The sequence below is a fragment of the Carassius gibelio genome, chromosome A7, assembly GCF_023724105.1.
Source record: "Carassius gibelio isolate Cgi1373 ecotype wild population from Czech Republic chromosome A7, carGib1.2-hapl.c, whole genome shotgun sequence".
In the NCBI taxonomy this organism is placed as follows: domain Eukaryota; kingdom Metazoa; phylum Chordata; class Actinopteri; order Cypriniformes; family Cyprinidae; genus Carassius; species Carassius gibelio.
In genome coordinates this window covers 35,728,124-35,750,127 of record NC_068377.1, presented here as the reverse complement: position 1 = coordinate 35,750,127, position 22,004 = coordinate 35,728,124, and the positions used below count along the sequence as shown (strand labels likewise).

General features: G+C 35.7%; 1 protein-coding gene and 1 long non-coding RNA gene across 7 annotated transcripts in view; one reads left to right on the top strand and one right to left on the bottom strand.

Moving 5' to 3' along the window:
* LOC128017390 (leucine-rich repeat serine/threonine-protein kinase 1) overlaps window positions 1-20,703 on the bottom strand; it is a 74,106-nt gene extending 53,403 nt beyond the window's left edge. For 2 of the 6 annotated variants that reach the window (XM_052602764.1, XM_052602767.1), the window contains exons 1-6: window positions 20,495-20,646; window positions 18,850-19,030; window positions 7,144-7,310; window positions 1,892-2,063; window positions 1,631-1,810; window positions 38-186 (exon numbers count right to left, since the gene is read on the bottom strand). In XM_052602764.1, coding sequence (XP_052458724.1) covers window positions 38-186; window positions 1,631-1,810; window positions 1,892-2,063; window positions 7,144-7,310; window positions 18,850-18,922 — 741 coding nt within the window. In that variant the 5' untranslated portion in view covers window positions 18,923-19,030; window positions 20,495-20,646. Of the gene's footprint in view, window positions 1-37; window positions 187-1,630; window positions 1,811-1,891; window positions 2,064-7,143; window positions 7,311-18,849; window positions 19,031-20,266; window positions 20,362-20,494 lie in introns of those variants that run through there. The other 4 variants (XM_052602769.1, XM_052602766.1, XM_052602768.1 and 1 more) reach the window with 4 other exon arrangements.
* Window positions 4,781-7,323, top strand: LOC128017392 (uncharacterized). The gene is made up of 3 exons (XR_008184428.1): window positions 4,781-6,713; window positions 6,902-7,050; window positions 7,178-7,323. It is a non-coding gene; the product is annotated as an uncharacterized LOC128017392 (long non-coding RNA).
* Window positions 20,704-22,004: the final 1,301 nt, after the last annotated feature.

Genomic DNA, 22,004 nt, shown 5'->3' with positions numbered 1-22,004 from the left:
GCCTGATCTTAAAACGATTCAGAGGGACGGGTCTCACCTGCAGCAGCGTCCCGTCCGCAGGCGCGTCTTTGTCCTGCAGGTGGCGCTGTCTGAGCAGCTCCCTGCTGAAGTCTGCGTGATCCATCAGCGTGTACGAGGAGAAACCGGCTCCATTGTCCAGCAGAAAACACGCCACCTCCTTGTTTCCTGAGGAGAAAACCAGCTTCAGTTAGAGCAGGAACAGCTTTCACTTTATTTCTCCACACCTCCGCGCTGAAAGAGGAAGTGAGGCCCGGGGGAGGAAGTGCATGCGTGTGCTGGAGCAAAGCGGGAAAACCTGGTCAAAAATCCCCTGCTTTCACTTTTCAGGACCAGCGTACAGTTCAGGATGATTAAGCTTAATTGGTTCAGTCCCTGAGTTAATAATATCCTCATAACTGGTCAAACCAAAATCACATCCAATCACTCAAATTCTGTAAAACTTAGACCAGGGATTCTATAAAAAAAAATAATAATAATAAAATATTTTTTTTTATTAAATTAAATTAAATTAAATTAATAAATAAAATAAAACATAATAAAAATAAAATAAAATATTTTTTAATTAAATTAAATAAATAATACAAATTTTCAATAAAATAAAATAAAATATAATAAAAATAAAATAAAATGTATTTTGATAAAAATATCAACATAACACACACACACACACACACAATACAACAAAAAAATATGAAATTTGATTTGATTGTGTTCATGTAACCATTAACCTACACTATTGAGCCGCACACAAGCAAAAACATTAAATGACTGAAATATTCCCTTAAAATCTCATTTCTAAGTCATTCAAGTATATTCAGAGGTGTTCAGCTGAGAGTTGAGTTTGTAAATCCCTGTGCTAAACAATTTTAAAGTAACATATCACTAGAAATTTTGTAAATATTTGCGTTTACACTTTTATCTGCAAAATATAACATTTTGGTAAAATGTACAATCATTTCTTAACATTAGCAGAAATCAACTAACAACGAGCAGCATTGTGTTTATAGTATTAATCTTTGTTAATGTAACTTAATAAATAAAAATAAATTATTAATGTTAACACCTATAACTTTTGATTAAAAAAAATGTATTCTTTAATGTTGAATTTAACATGAAGATTTCTAAATGTTGTAGAAGTATTGCCCATTGTTTATGTTAACTAATATAGGTCAGTTTATATGAAATCTCTTACATGTTTTAAATAAATGCTTAAATTCTTAAAATAAAACTTAAAATCTTACATAAAAAAAATAACAAAAATTAACCAAGGGGTTGATCAAAAAGCATTTAAAATAATAAAAATAAAATAAAATAGAATGCATTTTCCGTCCAAATTTCTTCAAACAATGCCATTCGGAAATTGGATAATTAATGTTAACAAATTAAACCTTACAGTAAAGTGTTCCCTCTGTGATTCACATAAAAAAATGCAATCAAATTGGTGTGAATAAGCCCTGAAGGAATGGATTCAGAAGTGTTCACATTCTCTGCTCCTGGTAGGAATGCATATTAAGTCCTTCCCAAATGTCATGCATTGTTGCCTTACAGTTTAACAGCTATTCTCTGCTGTAATAATGAGAAGTATGTGAAGAGCAGAAGTCTACAGTACCTGCCTGTGCGGCGGCGTACAGGGGCAGGCCGCTGATGATGGCAAACTCTCCTGAATGAACAGCGCAGTCCTCGGTGTCAGCGTTGTACGTGTAGATCAGCAGCTTCACCACCTCTAAATGACCCTGCTGACACGCCGTAGCCAACATCCAGTTCAGCAGATCCTTACGGACGCACGGACCTAACCAAAGAGAGAGTTGTTTCAGACGTGGACAAGAGTACTGTGACATGTTTAATGACAGTGGATTTGGTTTGCGCTCACGTGGTATAGAGTCCAGCAGCTCTCGGACCAACAGCTGATGTCCGTGATGTGCTGCTAAGACGGCAGGGTTTTCTTCACTGGGCTCCTGTGGGACTGTAACTCGTGCTTCCTGCAGCAAGAAGCGAACGCCGTCCAAGTCACCGTTCTGAACCACCAAACACAGCAGCTGCACCTACACACACACACACACACACACACTGTCTTCAGGAAAAGAGGTAAAGCAGTTTAAATCAATTCTCCTTAACTTCTACCTGGCGTTGCAATCAAAAACAAGGTGGAACAAAAACTTTATTGTAATATTTTTGCACTTCTGCAGGCTTTTTTGTCCCAAATACTGGGAAATCTGTGGATTGTGTGAAACCACGTCTGGTTACAGAGAAATCAACACTAGATGGAAGTATTTCACCTTCTCAAATGACATTCCACAGACTGAATACATTAGATTTTATAATGTTTTTAAAAGAAGTATCTTCTGCTCACCAAGGCTGCATTTATTTGATCAAAAACACAGAAATTGTGAAAAATTATTATAATTTAAAATAAATGATTAATATTGCAATATATATTAAAATGTAATTTATTCCTGTGATCAAAGCTGTATTTTCAGCATCATTCCTCCAGTCTTCAGTGTCACATGATCCTTCAGAAATCACTCTAATATGCTGATTTGCAGCTCAAGAAACATTTATTATTATCAAAACAGTTGAGCGGCTTCATATTTTTCTGGAAATAAATGTAAAAAATCCTATTTAAAATAGAAACCTACTGTAAAATTGTCACTTTTTATTTATTTATTGCATGTTTGATGAATAAAAGTATTAATAAAAACATTATAATAAAATTACATTGCAATGGTAGCATATTAGTGATTTAGTGCTTTACCCAAAAATATAATTAGAGCTAAAAACTGTAGTGTAGATGCACTGTGAGAATATTTGATCATTGTTTAAATATTAATTAATATTGTGCATAATGAACCTGGCACTTACCTGGCAATGTTGAGACACAATGCCAAACGATTACTGAATACTGCTTTGTTTTCAACGACTATGTAAACAGCATTTTAAACTGTAGTGTGCTATAGTAAGGTCACATGACCTCATTCCTTATTCAGCAAGTTATGTTCAGTTATCGGTTTCAAAATTGAATTTTTTCATCCTCTTTTGTGTCAAATTACTTTACTTTTTAACAGTCCAAATTTATGCATCAAGAATCAGAAAGAACAAACCTGCTTCAGTGATTCATTTGTTACACTGGAAATGAAAGCTCACGTCGAGCACTGCATTGGAGGATACTGTTTTAGTTTAAGATCGCACTGGATGCACTCTGTATATTTAGACCAATGCAGTTTGTTATACTAAGAGGCATATGCTAGTATTCTATTTCATATTTAGTCATTTACTTCCAAATTACGATTTAATTTAAGACAAAACATCTGTTGTAAATGTTACATTGCCTCAGAACTAAAGTTTAAATGTGAGTTTGCACTTCCTCATTCTTGTACATGCTCGCTGTGGCCTACAGACACTAAAATCAGCCTTTTTTCCACTGAGTCTGTGAATCAGGGTTAGAAGTAAGTGTGGCTATTTCTACTGCTGTTTCTGCAGTTTGCAAACTGTATGCAGAATGCAGAGTTTTATTACAATACAGTTACTTTTACAAAAAGTACACCTTTTCAAAGCAGCTTTTCAAACAAGTATTGCAGTACTGATATAAAAAAATCTATTTAAAGCTTTAAAAAGAAGAAAATATGCAAAAGTATGTGAAATGCAAAGATAATACATACTCTAAGGCTGTTAAAGGTAGTCGACTAATCATGCATTTATTTTAATTAAATATATACTAGGTGTGGGGAACTAAACCATAAAGAGCTTTTAATAAATAGTCTATTCTGCACTCGATCGCGCAAATAATGCTTTTCACAAAGTACCGGCAAAAAAATTAAAGTCTATGAATGTGTGGGGAAAAACAACAAGAATATATTTTACTTCTTAATAAACTAGTGTTTCCTCAGGTAGTGTGTCAGCTGCAGAGATACAGTGGATGAACCTTTGGAGAGAAATGCACCTTTCAAATGGATTACAGAATCAGAGATTATTTGTATTTTGCCTATACGACGAGTTTCACCACGCTCCAGTGCACGGAAACAGAGACAGCAGAAAGTCTGGTTTGTTTTCTTTATTTTACAAAAGCACAACGTCTTTTTGTTATTGTGAGTGTATACATATAAAAGCAGACCCCTGACAGATTTGAATGATATATAACTCTTATCTGAGCAAAAATAAAAACAAGACTTTGTCGACTAAGCCTCTACTAGTGTTTAGTCGACTACTGGGGGCAGCCCAAAAATACATCATGAAAATAACTTGCATATAAAGCATGAAAATAAATATCTAAAATATAATAGATAACAAATATAATTCTAAAATTAACACTTATTTACATATAAAATCAAATTTACAATTTAATATTGTAAATTACTTCTGATTACATATATTTTACAGCAGCACACATAAATATTTGAAATATGATATTTGCACACATTTCTAATCTCAGAGGCCACTGAAGCAGCGATTGAACGGGACTAATGCGATGATCAGATGTGGGTTTGTTAACTGATGGCCGGTTAGAAGACCATTAGAGTCACATCAATCACTCATGACCTCATTAGAGACCTGTAACAGTATTTACAGAGGAATATCTCTGCACACTCGCTGACCACACGCTCTCATGTCATCTGTAATCACCTTACTGTGAACAAAGTCTTTTTAAGAAACAAACACCTTATAATTAATCTTTCTGCCTTGCACAAAAAAAATCAAAGTTTTGGGATTTTTTATGTTTTATAAATAAGTTTATAAAGATTTGATAAATGCAGCCACAAAAGAAAAAGAAAAAAGTAAAATATTAATAGAATTCAAAAAGCATTTTTGTATGTGAATATATTTAAAAATTGAATTTATTCATGTGGAGCAAATCTGAATTTTCAGCATCATTATTGCAGTTTCATAGTCACATGACCCTTAATAAAATCATTCGAATATACTATTGTAAATTACTTCTTATTGCTAGAAAAGTGGTTGTTAAGGTTTTCTCAATGGTTGCCAACAACAAAAACATAATAGGAATCAACATTAAGACAGTTTTAAATCCAAACACTCCCCTTGTCTCCCATTGGTCGGAAAAACAAACAGTCCCGCCTTAAACTCACGCCATTGGTTGAGCCAAAACTTAACATAGTCAGGTGGTTCAAACAAACAGATCAGTGTCACAGCGTTTACACAACAGGGAAATGAACATGCGAATGGATTGTTATGTCTGCATATTAAGCTCCGACAGGAGGAAGTACTGTAGATTAGAAGAAATTATATACAATGATACAGCTCTAAATCCAAAGCAAAGCCTCATCATATTCAAATGATTTCAGCTTGTTTTGATGCTGTTTTATATTCAACATTACGTCCATACAGACCACTAGAGCAGATTTACAGGCCAAAACATGTTTTAATGTTAAAGCCATAACAGAATACCATCTGCTTATCAGCATCACAGACTGGAAACACAAGCCATTTGTAATGTTCTGAGTCTATGGCAGGTCAATAACGGGTTTCTACTGTTTTGAAAGCATATAATTAATGCATGCACTGTATTTTTCACACATCCAACCCGAAGGCGAAAACTGTGAAAAGTGAGTAAAAAGCTGTGATTTTCAATATTTGTTAAAAGGCTCTGCCTTCCCTTTAGCACAGTATTGTGTGTGAATGTGAGAAGTATCAAGGGTTTCACAAGCATGTTTTCAGCACGTTTCCCCTGCTGATGCAGATCAGAAAAGCTCATGCAATCTTAGGACAAGCCGGATACTTGACTATTGCTCGTTCTTAGGGTTAATCATTAGAACAAAAACCTAAAAATTAGAACTAATCCTTAGTATTTAAGGGATAAACATTTTGTTATCATTTACTCACTCTCAGGTTGTTCCAAAACAGTTTAGAGATTTCTTTCTTCTGTTGCACATAAAAGATTATATCTTGAAGAATGTGGGAAATCAAACAGTTGACTGTTCCCATTGACTTCCACAGTATAGTATTATTTTCCAAACTATTGAAGTCAATGGCTGCCAGCAAGTATTTGGTTCTTCAGTATATCTTCTTTCCTTTAAACTTTGGTGCATAACTTACTTTACACTGTTAGCTTCAAGCTGATACTGTACCTCAAATTATGCAACTTGCCTTTATATTCATGCACATGGAAGATGCATTTCACTGGTCCATTCACTGGTAATTGAACCCTATGACTTTGGCGTCACAATATTTACATTTATAGTTGACACTTTACCCCAAAGCAACTTTTATTGAATTAAGGTGCACATTTCGCTAGTTCAAATTTATCGGTTCAAAACTCATGATATATAAAAGGTGCACATGGTGTCATGCATACAAATACAAACACTGGTAAACTAAGTTGACTTCTTGATTTTCACTTCCAAAAACTGTCCATTTTAAAATTTAAATGATATGTACGATTAGATCTATTACAGTTTACAGAAAACCAACAGACAGTTTTAATCAAGATTTTTTGTCTTTTAATGTAAAAAATTAACTCTTGAAAAGATCTCATTATAAAAAACAGCAAATAAGAACAAGCCTATAGTAAACTTAAATCCACACTAGAGTTTGACCGATATTTGGTTTTACCTATATTTCTCCCAATATTAACGCATTTTTCCATTATCGGATATCAGTTTTGTTTCTTGTACAAGGAAAAAGTTCCATTAAGACACTCTTCACCTTGAAGAGAGACGGGTCAACAACCGAGGATACGGGTGAGTTGATTTTACGGTGTGTATGTGGCCACTGACAATGTGTAACCAAAACTGGTTCGATATTGTATTTCATTTCTCATTTTGAAGAGTTTTACAAAAGCAGCAACTTACATTTAACTGTTTTCAGTAATACTTTTCAATATTGCATGCATCCTAATATATTTTGGATGCTTTTTTTTCCTCCACAGAGCTTGTAGTAATGCATTATGGGACGCCCAACAGGCTATTATGCTCTGGACAGGACTGATAAATGTTTTGATGATGCCACAAAAAGCCCGTCTGCTGCCAAACCACCATAGCAGCTTCCAAAACACAACATATGCTGGTCCTTCAGCAGGTAAACTGCATGCACAATGCACCGCTTCACTTCAGTGCTTATGTGAATGTTCATTTAAATGAGAGTATAAAGTGAGCGAATGATCAAACTCACCCCATCCGGTCCCTCTCCGCCGTTATTCTCGCAGGAAAGCCGGATTAGCTCGCGTGCCCTCTGGTCATCGCCGTCCGTATAGGCCTTTTGGATGCTCCTCAGAGTGGATGAATGACTCACGGGAACGCTGCCGACCGCCGACTGCTTGGCTCCCATCGCCGGGACGTCTGCAAATGGGGCATAGCCACCATAAATAAACAAAACACTCAGTATCAGAGAACGAACTTCATGCTAAAACAACGACGACACGATGGGAAATGAGCTTCAGATACAGGAGGCGAGGGATCTGCCGGGAATCAGGTCAGCTTCATAAAGAATTCACATGCCTCTCCCCCCGGACTGGTGCGTGTGTATTTGTGGAGCTGCGCTCTTCCAGTTTCACCTTTGATGTAAAGAGCACCTACTCATTGGGAAGATCTGGGGAGACTGAATGGATAGTGATAGTCACACAAAACCCCTGCAGATCCAAACATGTCTAAAAGTACACAAACAAACACACACACTTTAAATAAAAAAGCCATGCATGCTGGTACTGTAGTTTGCATGAAATATTTTTCGGGAAGTTGACATGCTCTGTGGTGTGACATGCAAAACTTCATCTAAAACCATTTTATATGGCATTTTGATAAATCTTTTTTAATTATGCATTACATTTTTTGTCACTTCGTATTATTTTACAGACTAAATATAGCATTTGTACTTTGAAAAATTCATTTGCCACACTGCAAGACCATTTAACATGAACTAGCAAAGGAAAACGTGCTGTAACTGTAAAATAAAAAAATTCAAAAATCTAAAAGGCTAAAAATCCTGATGATGCTAAAATAAATGTTCATGCATCAAGCACACATCACTAAATTTACTCTAAAAATACAGCTAAATATGAATAAAATGACAGGTATAATTCCAACAGACAGATAGAGAGATATGATATTAGTATAAATTATAACATTATTTATTTAAAAAAAAATATTAGCTTTTATTGTTTTTTATTAGAATTTTCGTTTAAGTTTAATTAGTTTCTTATGCTTTTAATTTCAAGCTTTAAAGCTTTTAAATCCCCCCCCCCCCACACACACAATTTTAATACGGTAACTTATTTTATTTCAGTTTGTTGGTATGGCAAAATTTCAATATTTATTTTATTTTTTTATTGCATTTTATTTCAGCTTTTCTTCAATTAACGAAAACAACAGTTAACAGAAAGCTATTTTAAAACAGACAGAATAGAAAGTATTATAGACAGAGCGATCGATATAGTGATAAACTGACAGACAGACAGACAGATAGATAGATAGATTGGTAGATATTTAACCTCAGAAGTTTATATAAAGCATGTGGCTTTTATGGTGGTTTTATGGTGGCATTTGAATTAAAATGGCATGAGGGTGAGGGATCGAGACCGAATGTTCATTTTAGGGCAAACTTTATTAGTCTGTGTGATTATTAAAACAGCACATCACGAGTTGTAATTGCTCGGTGTAGATCAGTGGCTGGACTTCGGTGTGGGGATGTGTTATGATACCAATCCAAGAGGGCAGTGAAGGTCAGATCAATCACGCTCTCCTATTATTCACATTAGTCCATTCAGTCCTTTAACATTTATCTGGTAAATGTGGCCGTCTGCAGACACTGCTCCATTAACAGTAGATCTGCTCTGATGTAAAGGAGCCAGAGCTGCGGGTAAGAGCCAGTAAGGCGGTGTGCTTTAATAGAAGAGGCTCATATGAATAATTGAAAAAGTTTTTCTGATGAGCGGCTGGAGAAAGCCTGAGGGAGGGTAACCATTAGACATCCAGCCTGCATCAATACAGGCTCAGCTCAAGTCCAGGCCAGAACAAATCAACCTGGAGGAAAAACCCAAGCCAAGACAGCAGCTCTGCTCTGAAACCTAACAAATCTGAAAACCTAGAAAGATTTTAAGATGCTCCTAATGTGGAGGAAAGAGAAGCATAAATACGGATCAAAGTTGGCTTCATCATCAAAGTGGCTTGAGTCATTTCAAATCATCACCAACTCTATTAAAATAAATCTGTCACTGTCAGTGTGAATGCCCATTAAAGGGATAATACATCCAAAAATAAAAATCCTGAAATCATTTACTAATTTAAACAGGTACCGGTAGCAATTGACATACTATGAAATCCTATAGAAGTCCATGGCTACAGTCAACTGTTTGGCTAACGATATTGTTGAAAATATCTTCTTTTGTGTTCAACAGAAGTAACTAACTCATGCTCATCAAGTTTGGGACAACTAGTGGGTCAGTAAATAAGAGAATATTCACTAAGTTGATATAATTCTTTAGGGTATTCATAAAGAGTCTGTTTTTTTTTTTTTTTACCCTGTCAAAAACAGCTCTTTTCAGAGCACGCCGTTTTGTAGCATTTTCCTTTAAATGTTAATGAGCTCTGCCGACTCCGCCCCTCAGAGACTGTTTACTTTAGCTTCATTCATTGTGAAACTGGCTAATTAGCACATTATTAGGAAAAGCGATTTGTAAACATTCACTGAAAAAAAAAACTTACACTCACTTCTTCTGTTGGTGAAGCTGGATCACGAATGATTCACATGTACACAGAAGTATTTATGTAGATTGGAGGCACATTCCCTTCTGAAACAAACGTAATCCACTGCATCTTCAGCGGTTCAGATGTCAGGAGTAAATAACAACTGCATGTTCATTATTACATCCTACAACAGAACATCTCGATCGCTTAGGAGTCATTCTTGTCTACATTTGCTCCGGCGGTGAAACAATGGTGGACTGATGACAGCTAAGATAAAACACCAGTCCAGTCTGTGCTGAAACACTACTGTCAATCAAACTATCATGGGAGGGGCCTGTCTGTGTGACGTCACAAACACAGGCATCTAAGCTCGGCTCGTTTTGAGAGAGGGGTAAAGATTTGGGCAAATAAAAAAAAAAAAGTGCACATACACTGCCAACACACATTTCAGTTCAAACTGTTTGTAAAAGTGCATGTAGCATCATATGACCCCTTTAATGCACATTCTGTAACTAAGTGAAAACAATTGCAAAATGCATCAGAAAATTATAAAATGGAAGTATTATAAGTATAGATTAAAAAAACAGCAGAAATAAAAAAAAACCCAGCTAATTACTAAATCAAACACAGACTATATTAACCAATGTTTGTGTGTGTTGTTCCAGACTCAAACACTGAGTTTCTCTGGATGTTATAGACTTTCAGTGGACTTCTGATCAACAGACCATAGCAGCTGTGCATAAAACATCTTTCATCTAATTAAATCAAACCTTCAGTGCGTAGACATTCCAGATCGTGCACAAGAAAACCGTGTAATCACTTCTGGCTATGTTCATTCAGTAATTTGTGTCTCTGCTCTGAAACTTTAAAGCTCATTTCTACTTTCAATATGATTCATGGAAAGATAACAATTGAAAGTCACTGTCAACACTGTATTTATTTCTGCAATGATATTGCTAATTATATGAAATCAAAAACTGTTAGAGTTGGTCAGTTTGATTCCTTAGAAATATTATGGATTATTGACTTGTATTTTAGCCGGAAGCAACAGTTTAAGCTAAAAATACCTTAATCATGGATTTGATTTTCACAAACACACAGTTTTCACTTCACAAGACATTAACTGATGGACTGGAGTGGTGTGGATCATTGAGATGTTTTTATCAGCTGTTTGGACTCGGCACCCATTCACTGCAGAGGATCCGTTGGTGAGCAAATTATGTAATACCTCACTTCTCCAAATCTGTTCTGATGAAGAAACAAACTCATCTACATTTTGGATGGCCTGAGGGCAGGGCCGTATTAAGACCGTGTGGTGCCCCTATACCTCAAATGCCCCCCCCAGACATAATTAAGGTGATTTCTCAAATCAAATTTAATTTATTAACTTGTCAAACTACTGTATTTTTCGGACTATAAGTCACACCAAAGTTTAAGTCGCATCAGTCCAAAAATACGTCCTGACAAGGAAAAAAACATATATAAGTCACACTGGACTATAAATCGCATTTATTTAGAGCCAAGAACCAATATATGTTTTCAGTGTAGGCTACAGTAGCACTGAGCAGCGTAGAGTGCCCTCTCGGGGCTGCAGACGCTGATGTTTTAACTTTAACTTCAATGGTAAACAGGGAGAGCAAGCGAGAGTGCAGTCAATCGCTTCTGTGTCAATATCGTCCTGAACTCATTTTTCACTCATTTTAAAAAAAAAACTTTCGCTTCCTGGAACATTTTGAATTGTAGCTAAATGTCTAGCATCCTTGTCTTTCTCTAACTTTCTTTTTGCAAAACCATTCCATTGACGTCTTTCCATTTTGATTAATTTTCTGTAGCCATTAAAAAAACGACACATTTGCGCGTACTTATTGTGGACCAACTCAACTCTGACAGGGACGGAAGGGGGGGACTGATAGTGGTCATGTAATCTTTATTTATTTATAATTTATTATTATTATTATTATTTAGTTAGTGTTCATAAAGAAGTTATGTATGGTCTTTTAAGAATTTCAAGTTAATTATAAAACAATTTACGAAAATTGTGTCATGTGGTGCCCCCCTAGTTGTTGTGAATGGTTGGTGCCCCTGGGCACTGGCCCAAGTGCCCTTATGGATAATCCGGCTCTGCCTGAGGGTGAGCACATTTTCCTTTAATGTGATTCTGTTTGAACGGTTTGTTTCAATTAATCAGTTTAAAATCTAAATTTATTATTAAATGTTCATAAAAAGTCCCAACATGGTGCACTAAGCATATAACTGCACAGATGTCAAGATATATGTTAAATGTTTTTAAGGCCTAAAAAAATATCAAGATGTAATGTTAGCTGTATCCCTCAACTCTAATAAATGTGCCGATACAAACCTCTTGAGTTTCAGCTCGTCACTTAAACACTCATTAGCATATAAACGAGACACATTAACACTTACTCAGAATCTGATGATTAAATCAAACTCATCTAAATTTCACTTTTTTCATTCTCTCTCCAGTACAAAAAGATAGTTTTGATCGCATTTTTATCCCCTTAAAATATAGACATTTTTGAAGAGACACTAAAATCTTGTTGCTGCTCAGTTTAAGACTAACTTCAACTAAGAAAAGAACAAACTATCGAGACCATTTTAAACCACGTGACAATGAATCAGACGATGCGAGTGATGCCAACAAAGAAATCTAAGAAACAAACAATAAAAGACTTTCCTGTTAAAGCACAATCTCTCTTATACGTTCAGAGAATTCAATCCCAGAACATGAAAGCATTGCGTCAATGAAAGGATCACTTCCTACACTCTGAACACGGACCTGAAACGATGGAAAACGAGACATTCACAATGCAGACGTACCTTATCATTCTGCTCGATCTATCGTCTCATTATTGTCTGTCAAGAGTCCAGAGGCTCGATGTACATTCAGTAACTGTGAGCATTAGCCCGACTCTGTCTCCTCCCTGTGTGCTATCCCTAATGGCAAGGTTATCTTACACTGCATACACACTGAAGAGTGAAAGCCAACCCTCCCCGGCCGGCTGCAGTGTCTCTGTCCCTCCCTAGAGGACTTCAGATTGGGTTTGCAGCTACAGCTCAAGCTGCACTAAGCCAGATTAGCACAGTGGCCTCCTTCTGTAACGAGTGTTTCTGTCACACGAGACCAGACGACACACACACACACACACAGACGTGACGGGACTCAGACATGAGCCACGCCACACTAACACACAGCGATGGATTCTCACACACACTCACTGTTGCTAATGGCAACGGTGGTGCTGATGCTGAGTCGGCAGGAAAACTGAAACCCAACACCCATGACATGAATGAATTTAATATGGTGGTGGAGTAGCCTTTTATATTAGAGAACATTTTGGTGTGTTGTTAAGGGAAGACTTAATGAACAGTTATATTGAAGATATATGGGTAGAGATTTCTGTTCCACACTGTAAACCAATTTTAGCTGGTTGTTGTTATCGGCCTCCTAGTGCTAATGTGCAGTATTTGGATAGAATATGTGAAAGTATGAACAGGGTCACAGATGAAAATAAGGCCATATTTTTATTGGGTGATTTTAATATTGATTGGATGGCTAAAAACTGCTCATTAACAAAAAAGTTAAAATCTATGGCTGATACTTGTAATCTCACACAAATGATTATCCAACCAACAAGAATTGTTATGAAGGCAAACAAGGTTAGTACTTCTAGCTGCATTGACCTTATATTTACCAATGTCCAGGAATTGTGTTCAAAGGCAGTATCAGTGGCAGTTGGCTGTAGTGATCACAATTTGATCGCATTAACTAAAAAGACAAAAATTCCCAAATCAGGAGCCAGGATTTTATTATCTAGGTCATATAAAAGATTCAATCAAGATCTGTTTATTAATGAAGTTCAGAGTGTGCAGTGGACTGAAGTGTGTCAAGAAAAAGATGTTAATAAAGCCTTAAATATTTTTATGGATATAATAAATAAGATAATTGATAAATACGCCCCACTTAGAAAAAGATCAGTAAAAACTAAAAATGCTCCTTGGCTCGATGATGAGCTGAAGTGCTTAATGCTGCAAAGAGACAAGGCAAAGGAGGTAGTACAGAAATTAGGAAGTGACTACAATAAAAAATTCTATTGTAAGTTAAGAAATAGGGTTTCTAAATTAAATCATATTAAAAAAAGGGAATATTATAAGCAAAAAATTAGGTCTGCAGCTGGTGATTCCAAGAAAATATGGAAAACACTGAATGAAATAATGTGTAGGAAGACAAATAATTATCAAGGGTGTGTGGAAAATGAAGGTCAGTTTATTACTAAACCATTAGAGATAGCTAATTATTTTAACACCTTTTTTAACGATAAGGTGAACAATTTAAGATCTAGCATGTATGGCAATGATGTTCAATCAGCCTGTAGTCCTATTTCTAAAATAATGAAAAATAAATTATGCAGTTTTAATTTTAGGTCTGTTGATCAAACTACTGTAGAAGAGATGTTGCTTTCAATTCCAGATGATAAACCTTGTGGAGCTGATCAGTTAGATGGAAAATTGCTAAAAATGGTAGCTAGACAGCTTTCTCAACCGATCTGTCATATTTATAATAGGTGTTTGATTGGTGGCAAATATCCAAATCTTTGGAAAGAATCTAAAATTATTCCATTACTTAAAAAGGGAAAAACAGACTTTTTAGGTTCTAATTGCAGACCAATTAGCATACTTCCAATTTTGAGTAAGCTTTTAGAGAAGATTACCTTCAAGCAAATTTTACAATATTTTAGTACAAATGGATTACTTGCCAATGCTCAACATGCCTATCGACCAGGACACTCCACAAGTACTGCTCTTATACATATGACAGATGAATGGTTAGCATGTCTAGATAATAAGAAACTGGTTGGTGCTGTTTTAATTGATTTTACAGCAGCCTTTGATGTCATTGACCATGATATTCTGATGGCTAAACTAAAATGTTATGGTTTTTCATTGACAGCCCTTAATTGGATGGGAAGCTATCTTTCTAATAGAAAACAGAGAGTGTTTTATAATGGATCTTTTTCAGATGCTAAAAATACTTATTGTGGTGTTCCACAAGGAAGTTGCTTAGGTCCTTTATTGTTTTCTATTTTTATAAATGATTTACCATATGTTGTTAATAATGCTAATATAGTTATGTATGCAGATGACTCTACAATGTTTTCTGCAGCACATTCTTCAGCTGAACTAAAGAAAAATTTGAGTGATGAGCTTTTAACAATTTCTAAATGGGTTCAAATTAACAAATTAATTTTAAATATAGAAAAAACTAAATGCATAATTTTTAGCCAAAAATACAATATTTCTAGGGCTGCAGATTTGAATTTATTTATTGATGGGACGCCAGTGGAACAAGTAACAGATGTTACTTTGTTGGGCGTGATACTTGACAATACATTGTCCTGGTCCAAACATATAGATCATATAGTAAGCAGCATGGGTAAAGGTATAGCAGTAGCCAGGAAATGTTCTGCATTTATTTCGTCTTTGGTTTTAAAAGATGTGGTGCAGTCAATAGTTTTATCGCATCTTGAGTACTGCCCTATAATATGGTCAAGTGCATCAGAAAAGCACTTAAAAAAACTTCAGATTGTTCAGAATAGAGCAGCTAGGTTGGTGCTCCATTATCAATTTCAGGCCAGTGTTGCTGATATGCATAGAAAATTATCATGGCTTTTAGTGAAGGACAAATTACATTTACGAGTGTTGGTATATTTTTATAAGGTAATCAAGTATCACACACCATGTTTTTTCTTTGAAAAGCTTGTATATGTTGGTTTTAGACACGATCATAAAACACGTCAAGTGAGTAAGTCTCAACTGTTTTTACCATGTCCACAATCAAATTTGCTGAAAAAGACTGTATTTTATCGTGGCTCTGCTGCTTGGAATGTTGTTCCTATAAATATACGTAAAAGTAATTCAACACATGTGTTTAAAAGAAATTGTGTAAACATGTTGTTAAAGGTATAGACGTACTTCTGCTTGTGCTGCTACTATTAATATGTATGGGTATAGTTTTGTGATGTGACTGGATTAGCAATTGTATTTTTGTTATTATTTTATTTGTTTGAATGATTTTTTGTATTGTGCAACTCTGTGGACCCCAGGAAGATTAGCAACCACTTTGTGGAAGCTAATGGGGATCCAAATTAACAATAAACAATAAACAATAAACATGAAGTTTCACCTCGGGGGGGATATTGACCGTTTTTTGCGGGGTGCTTACTTCGTCGGTTTTCCGGAAAAATGCAACTGAGCGCAGCCCAGAAAGCCATATCTTTGACATCTATAGAGATGGTCATAGAAAGATACAGTTGATAATTGCCCAACAACAGTCATCATCAAATTTTGAATCAGAAGTTGAGACACACTTGACTGGATCTGTTTCTTGTGATGACTAAAGCATTTAGCAATTTTTTTGCCACACATTATACTCCCTGAGAAAAATGTGCCACATTTAAATATCTACCACAATATAATTTAATCTATATATTGGCAAAAATTAAATATATTTAATTTTTGGCAACATATATGTATTTATGTATTATATATATATATATATATATATATAGACCCCATTATTTTACTTGAAATATTCAACATATAGAAATATTATAATAAATTCAACATTAAAATAAATAAATGCCTCTAGATATTCAGTAAATAAAAAAAAAATTATAAATACATTTATATAGATTTGGAGACCTACTATTTCTTAATTTTAACTATTTTCATCATGCCACATAAAAGAATAAAATAAAAAAAATGAATGCATCTATATATTTAAGACATTTAAAAAATATATATGTAACGCATTATATATTCATAAACGAATTTATCAATACTATTAAATAACACAAATGAAGGTATAGATAGACATACATATATACATATATATATATATATATATATATATATATATATATATATATATATATATATATATATATATATATAATAATTTTATTTTAATAACTATGAAATAACAACTGCTTAGCAAATCCAAAATACATTGTCTACAAAACTAGTTTCAAACTTTTAGCAGAAGCCTTTACCTGTAAGTGTTTTTAAGAACAAGAGAAACTAACTAAACCAAGCGTGTCTAATCCTTTGATTGCTAGTGCATATTTAAAAAGCCGTTTCTGGCTAATTTAAAATTTGATATGAGTAGATATTAGTCAGTTATCAACAACAAATCAGTCTGAGCACACTCAGCTGTGAATCTGTGGTCATGCCTATATTGATCAGCAGCCAAATCTGAATAAAGGTTGACAGCTGAACCCACTGTACATGTAATGCTGACACACAGGCCAGTGTATATGTGAGAGGAAGTGACGTTCGCTGCTATAAACACCTATCTGAAGACCGGCCGAGTTTCACTTCATATTACTATATATATACACCGTGCAGACTGCGAGGTTCCTCGAACCGTTACTGCACTACAGATGGTGTCTCAGGGGTGAAGAGAACAATAAAACCATATACACGCTGCTCTTTACATGCTACACCAGACCATTTTATATCAGTGCCACAATACCACACTCTCACATGACACAGGAAAGCTGCTGAACTGGTGATTCTCTCAGAAGGAAATATTAACCTTCATAGTGGTATGATTATGCAAAATGACTGATTCAACAAACCTCACCACATTCACTGGCAACATGCCATCTGTAAAGCAATGAGGAAGTTTCTCCGACTTCATGCCTTCGCTGAGAAAAATGGTTTAGAGAGGATCTGCTTTTAATCTGTCTGCATGAGAATTTTTTTTTTTTTTTTTGGTTTTTGTTGCAAGCAGGTTATTGCCAGACAGGGGTCAAAATGAACACTGAATAAACGGCTAAATGTGACAAATATACAAAGAAAAAAGGCGAGGTGTACCATACTACAAAAATAATGGTATATACTATATTTCAAATGATGCAATATCCAGGGTTTTCTGCAGGTTTTATCAAGTTAATTTAAGACCGATTCAATACCAATTGAAGCCAATTTAAGGAATTCATCGAAGGACACACAATACATTAATAATGTGTACAAAAATAGCTTAATTACAAGATGGAAATGACTATTAATATGGATTAAAACTAACAAATGTACACAAGAGAGAGCTCAGAAAAAAAACTTATTCTTGACATATATATGTTCCTGTTTTAAGAATAAACTCACTTTGTTTTATTCAATTTCTAAAAAAAAAAGGCAAGTCTTTGCAGTGCCATGACTTTATGAACTGAAGACTTTCTGCTCATATTTAAGACTTTAATTTGTGGAAAGGTGAATTAAGACTTCTTAGGAGCCTGAATATCATGATTTGGCTCGTTTCCGTATTTCAGTTGTGTGCAGCATGCGTAACTCAAACTGATGCAAAATCAGCACATTTGACAACAAGCTTGTACAACGCACTCTACAAGATCATTGTGATGGCAATATAAGATAATATTGTGGATATTTATATGATGTTGATGCTCCAGTGTGTACTTGTGTGAACGCTCTGTGAAGACCATCAAAGATTTCTATTTATAATGTGTTTTTGCAGCGATGAGCAAAGCAGCCAATCACAGACATTTGTGTAGAGCGTGTGAACGTAATGACCAATCAGATGGTCCGAATCCACTCAACAGTGTTGAAAACGCTGGAGTTTGTTTCAAGTGACCTTACAGAGCTCAGCCAAAGCATATTCATCAATCCGTTCATTATTTTCATTATTTTTGCACTCTGCGTAGTTACTGCCTTTTTGCTTTGTAGGGCAGAGATTTATCATGCAGCATCAGGGACTATAATGGGAGCGCTCTATGAATATATACACATTTTTGATACTGTTAACTGCACGATGCAAAGAATCAGGATTGACAACCTTATTTAAATGGTGTATTGAATCCGACAGTGATAAGCATAGTAACGCATGAGGGAAAATAAACTGACACCGTAGCCTCTGTCAAAGATCTGTGCATTAAATGCAAACTATATAGTTTGCATTTAAAGTGAAAACACAAAGTTTAAATGCAAAGTGTAAATGCAAAGTGATAAATCTGACACTTGTTCTATATAATGTTTTGCTTTTTCTAGGTAGAATATTGCATTATACAGAAAGTGCAATTTAGAAAAAGCAAAACATTACATAGAACAAGTGTCAGATTTATCCGTTTGCATGGACCCTGCTGGATGTGTGAGGTTTTCTTACCAGCTTGCTCCTCCATGCCGCTGGTGCTGGCGCCTGGATCCGCAGTCTCTTTGACGTACCAGTACGACGACATATTTCAGGCTGAAAGCTGCCGAGTCATTCGGAAGTCGTCTTTTGTGACTGAAGATACATAAAATGGCCCTTCAGGAACAGATTGCATGACATCCATCCATGTGTTTGTCTGCAAAACAAAATTCAGAGACACTTTAACATTAAGAAGAATGCAACAGAATAGTGGAATATTAACTGCATTGCTTCATTAACTATAAACACTGACAGCAGACAGGTAAATCATAAAACATGTCACAGACTCACTGCTTTTGACATTAAAGGCAACATGAAATAAAGTTCAACTCTTTCCTGGCCTCATTGATTAGTACAGATTATCTTTGTGGTCTTCTCCTTTAGAAATGCACTCTTCCAAAGGTGCAAAAAGTCCAAAACTGTGTTTTTCTTGTTGAATATCCGTTCTGTCTCTCAGAAATAGCAGGGTATGAACAATGTTTTATTTAAATATGAGGATTCATTTTGAATATTAAAATCCACTGAGGCATCCGAGCCTTTTTCATGCAGTTCCTTGAACATAACGCCACTGCCAATCTTTTTATAGTAGTCCAATGTTAAGGAAGTCCACTGATATTTCGCTTTCATTTATGAGAGCTCGAAGCCAACCCAATCCAAAGGCTAATTGTCCATTTGACCAGTTCTTCCAGACGTCTACAATCCACCACAAGAAGCCAGAGCATCCAGCAAAAACCCTTTTCCACAGCTGAAGTGTTGTGCCAGCTAAAGACGGGACTCATTTTTCCTTGGCTTGAGGTCACTGGTCATTTGGTCACAAACAAAACAAGCTTTCTTTTGCGAGTTACAGTAGGCTACATTGAATTGTAACGAGTGTCCTCTGCAGCTCTGGTACGACTCGACACATTTTCTGACTCTCATTTTGCAATTAAAAGCTTTGAAAGAATGGACGTGTCCCATGAAATCAAGCATACCATAGTAAATATTGAATACCACATCAAAGAATCGAATACTACCAGTACTTAACTTGGATTTATACTCCAACTATTAAAGTTTACAACTCTGCTTAGTCAAGGAGAAGACACCGGGGCTAGTTGTCACATACACTGCAGTGATTCATTCAGTGTTTTTAATTTTCAAACTGTTTCATAAACACAAACTTGAACTAGACAAATATGAATCATTAAACAGTTATATTTTTATCCCCAAAACATTTGGCCCACTGAACCAACACTGACCCAATAGCAGGTTATGCTGTCACACGGGCTTAAGTTGTCACAATGGAAACAAAATTGAATTTCAGCGAACTTTTAAATATTAAAACAAACGAAACAATTCATGAACAGCACGAACAATTCAACATGCAAAACCACTGCTACAAAAAAACCTCCCAAACCTATGGACTTCTGTCTCCAAACTTCAGAGTTACTGAGATTTGTGGCAACTTCCTCGTGTGACAACTTGCCCCAGTCTCACCTGTTCAGCGTATCTCACGTGCACGGCGCGCTTGATCTACAATCGAGGCTGCGCGCGCTCCAGACTTAGTTGCGTCTCAAATAACGCAGTTGAGGTGAGGAGCTACGCAGAAACTAGTCAACATCAGAAGATAGTTTAGCGTACTCACCACATACTTGAACCCGAGAGCTGTGCTGTAAACCGCGGACTAAAGCGGGGCGCCTGTGTGTGCTGCTTTCGGTTTGGATGAGCCAAGTAGACGCACGCGGATCATACACAGATGTCTACTTCCTGATCTGAGGGACACACTTCTTTTCTTAGGAGCCGAGAGCCCGTGAGTGCGCGGCTCGTGCGTGCGCGCGCTCCGCCTGGAATTTCCGTAGACTTCTGCGGTTTGAGTTCATTCATGTCTACAGATGACGTCACAACCCCGTGTGAAACTCTTTCTTCTGCTTAACACACAATAAATATGCCTGGATATTTTATGGGGAAAAAAAAGACAATTATGGTTGACCCACATTAATTCTTATAAATACTGCAGGCCTGTCATCTTTTGTGCTCTAGAAAAGAAGGAAACTCCTTCTCGAGAAACCTGTTTACATGGTTAGGTAACATTACATGATTGTTAGTGAAATGAAGTAACTGGTTTATTTCAGCTGGATGTGTCCTCACAGGACATGTTTCACTGTACTGTATGTGCACATGTTCAAACATTTGGGTCTCAGGTGTAGAAACAAACTATAGTCTACAAAAGAGGACACGCTGCATTTCTGTTGGTATAAGGGTATGTGTTCAACAATGGGACTCTTAGAGGGGTTCAGAGGGCTTGTTTTTTACTATTGTGTAATGTACAAGTCATATTACAATTTTTTGTACTTTTTACAATTTTGTTCTACTTTTTATTCCTTCCTCTGCTGAATTATTAGTATTTTTTTTTTGCTTTTGAACATTACACCAAAGCAGGACCGTAACCACCATAGACATTGAGTCTCTCTCTCTCTGTGTGTGTGTGTGTGTGTGTGTGTGTGTGTGTGTGTGTGTTTGACACTCCTGGATTTTAAAGTGAAACCCTGTTTATTGTCATGACCCTTAATGTTGAAAAAAGACATCGATGTAAGATATGGAAGTTGCAAATCATTTAATATTAGTCAACTGTTGTTGTTTTTTCTACATTATAAATATGGAGAGAGAGATGAAAGTTGCCTTAGTGAATGACCTGCATCTGTGCATCTCTTTCTACAGAAATGAAGCTGTGAGTTCAGTTAGTTAAAAACTGATTTGACCTCCTCGTTGTTTAATGCACTGCCGTTCAACTTCAGTTAGAGTTTTAATGATTTTTACTGGAGTGTATTTATTTGATCAAAAATACAGAAAACACAACTGTAACACTATGAAATATTAAATATTGGTTTCCTGTTTTAATGTAGTTTAAAATGTAATGTATACCTGTGATGTGCAGCTGTATTTCAGCATCATTCCTCCAGTCTTCAGCATCACATGATCTTCAGAAACCATAATGATATGCTGATTTATGAACAGTTGAAACTGTTGTGCTGCTTTATTTTTTTCCTTTTGTAACCTGTGATACTTCTTTTTTATTATTATTTGATGAATAAAAGGATTAAAAGAATAGCATTTATTCAAATTAGTAATCTTTTTTTAACAAAATATGTCTTTAT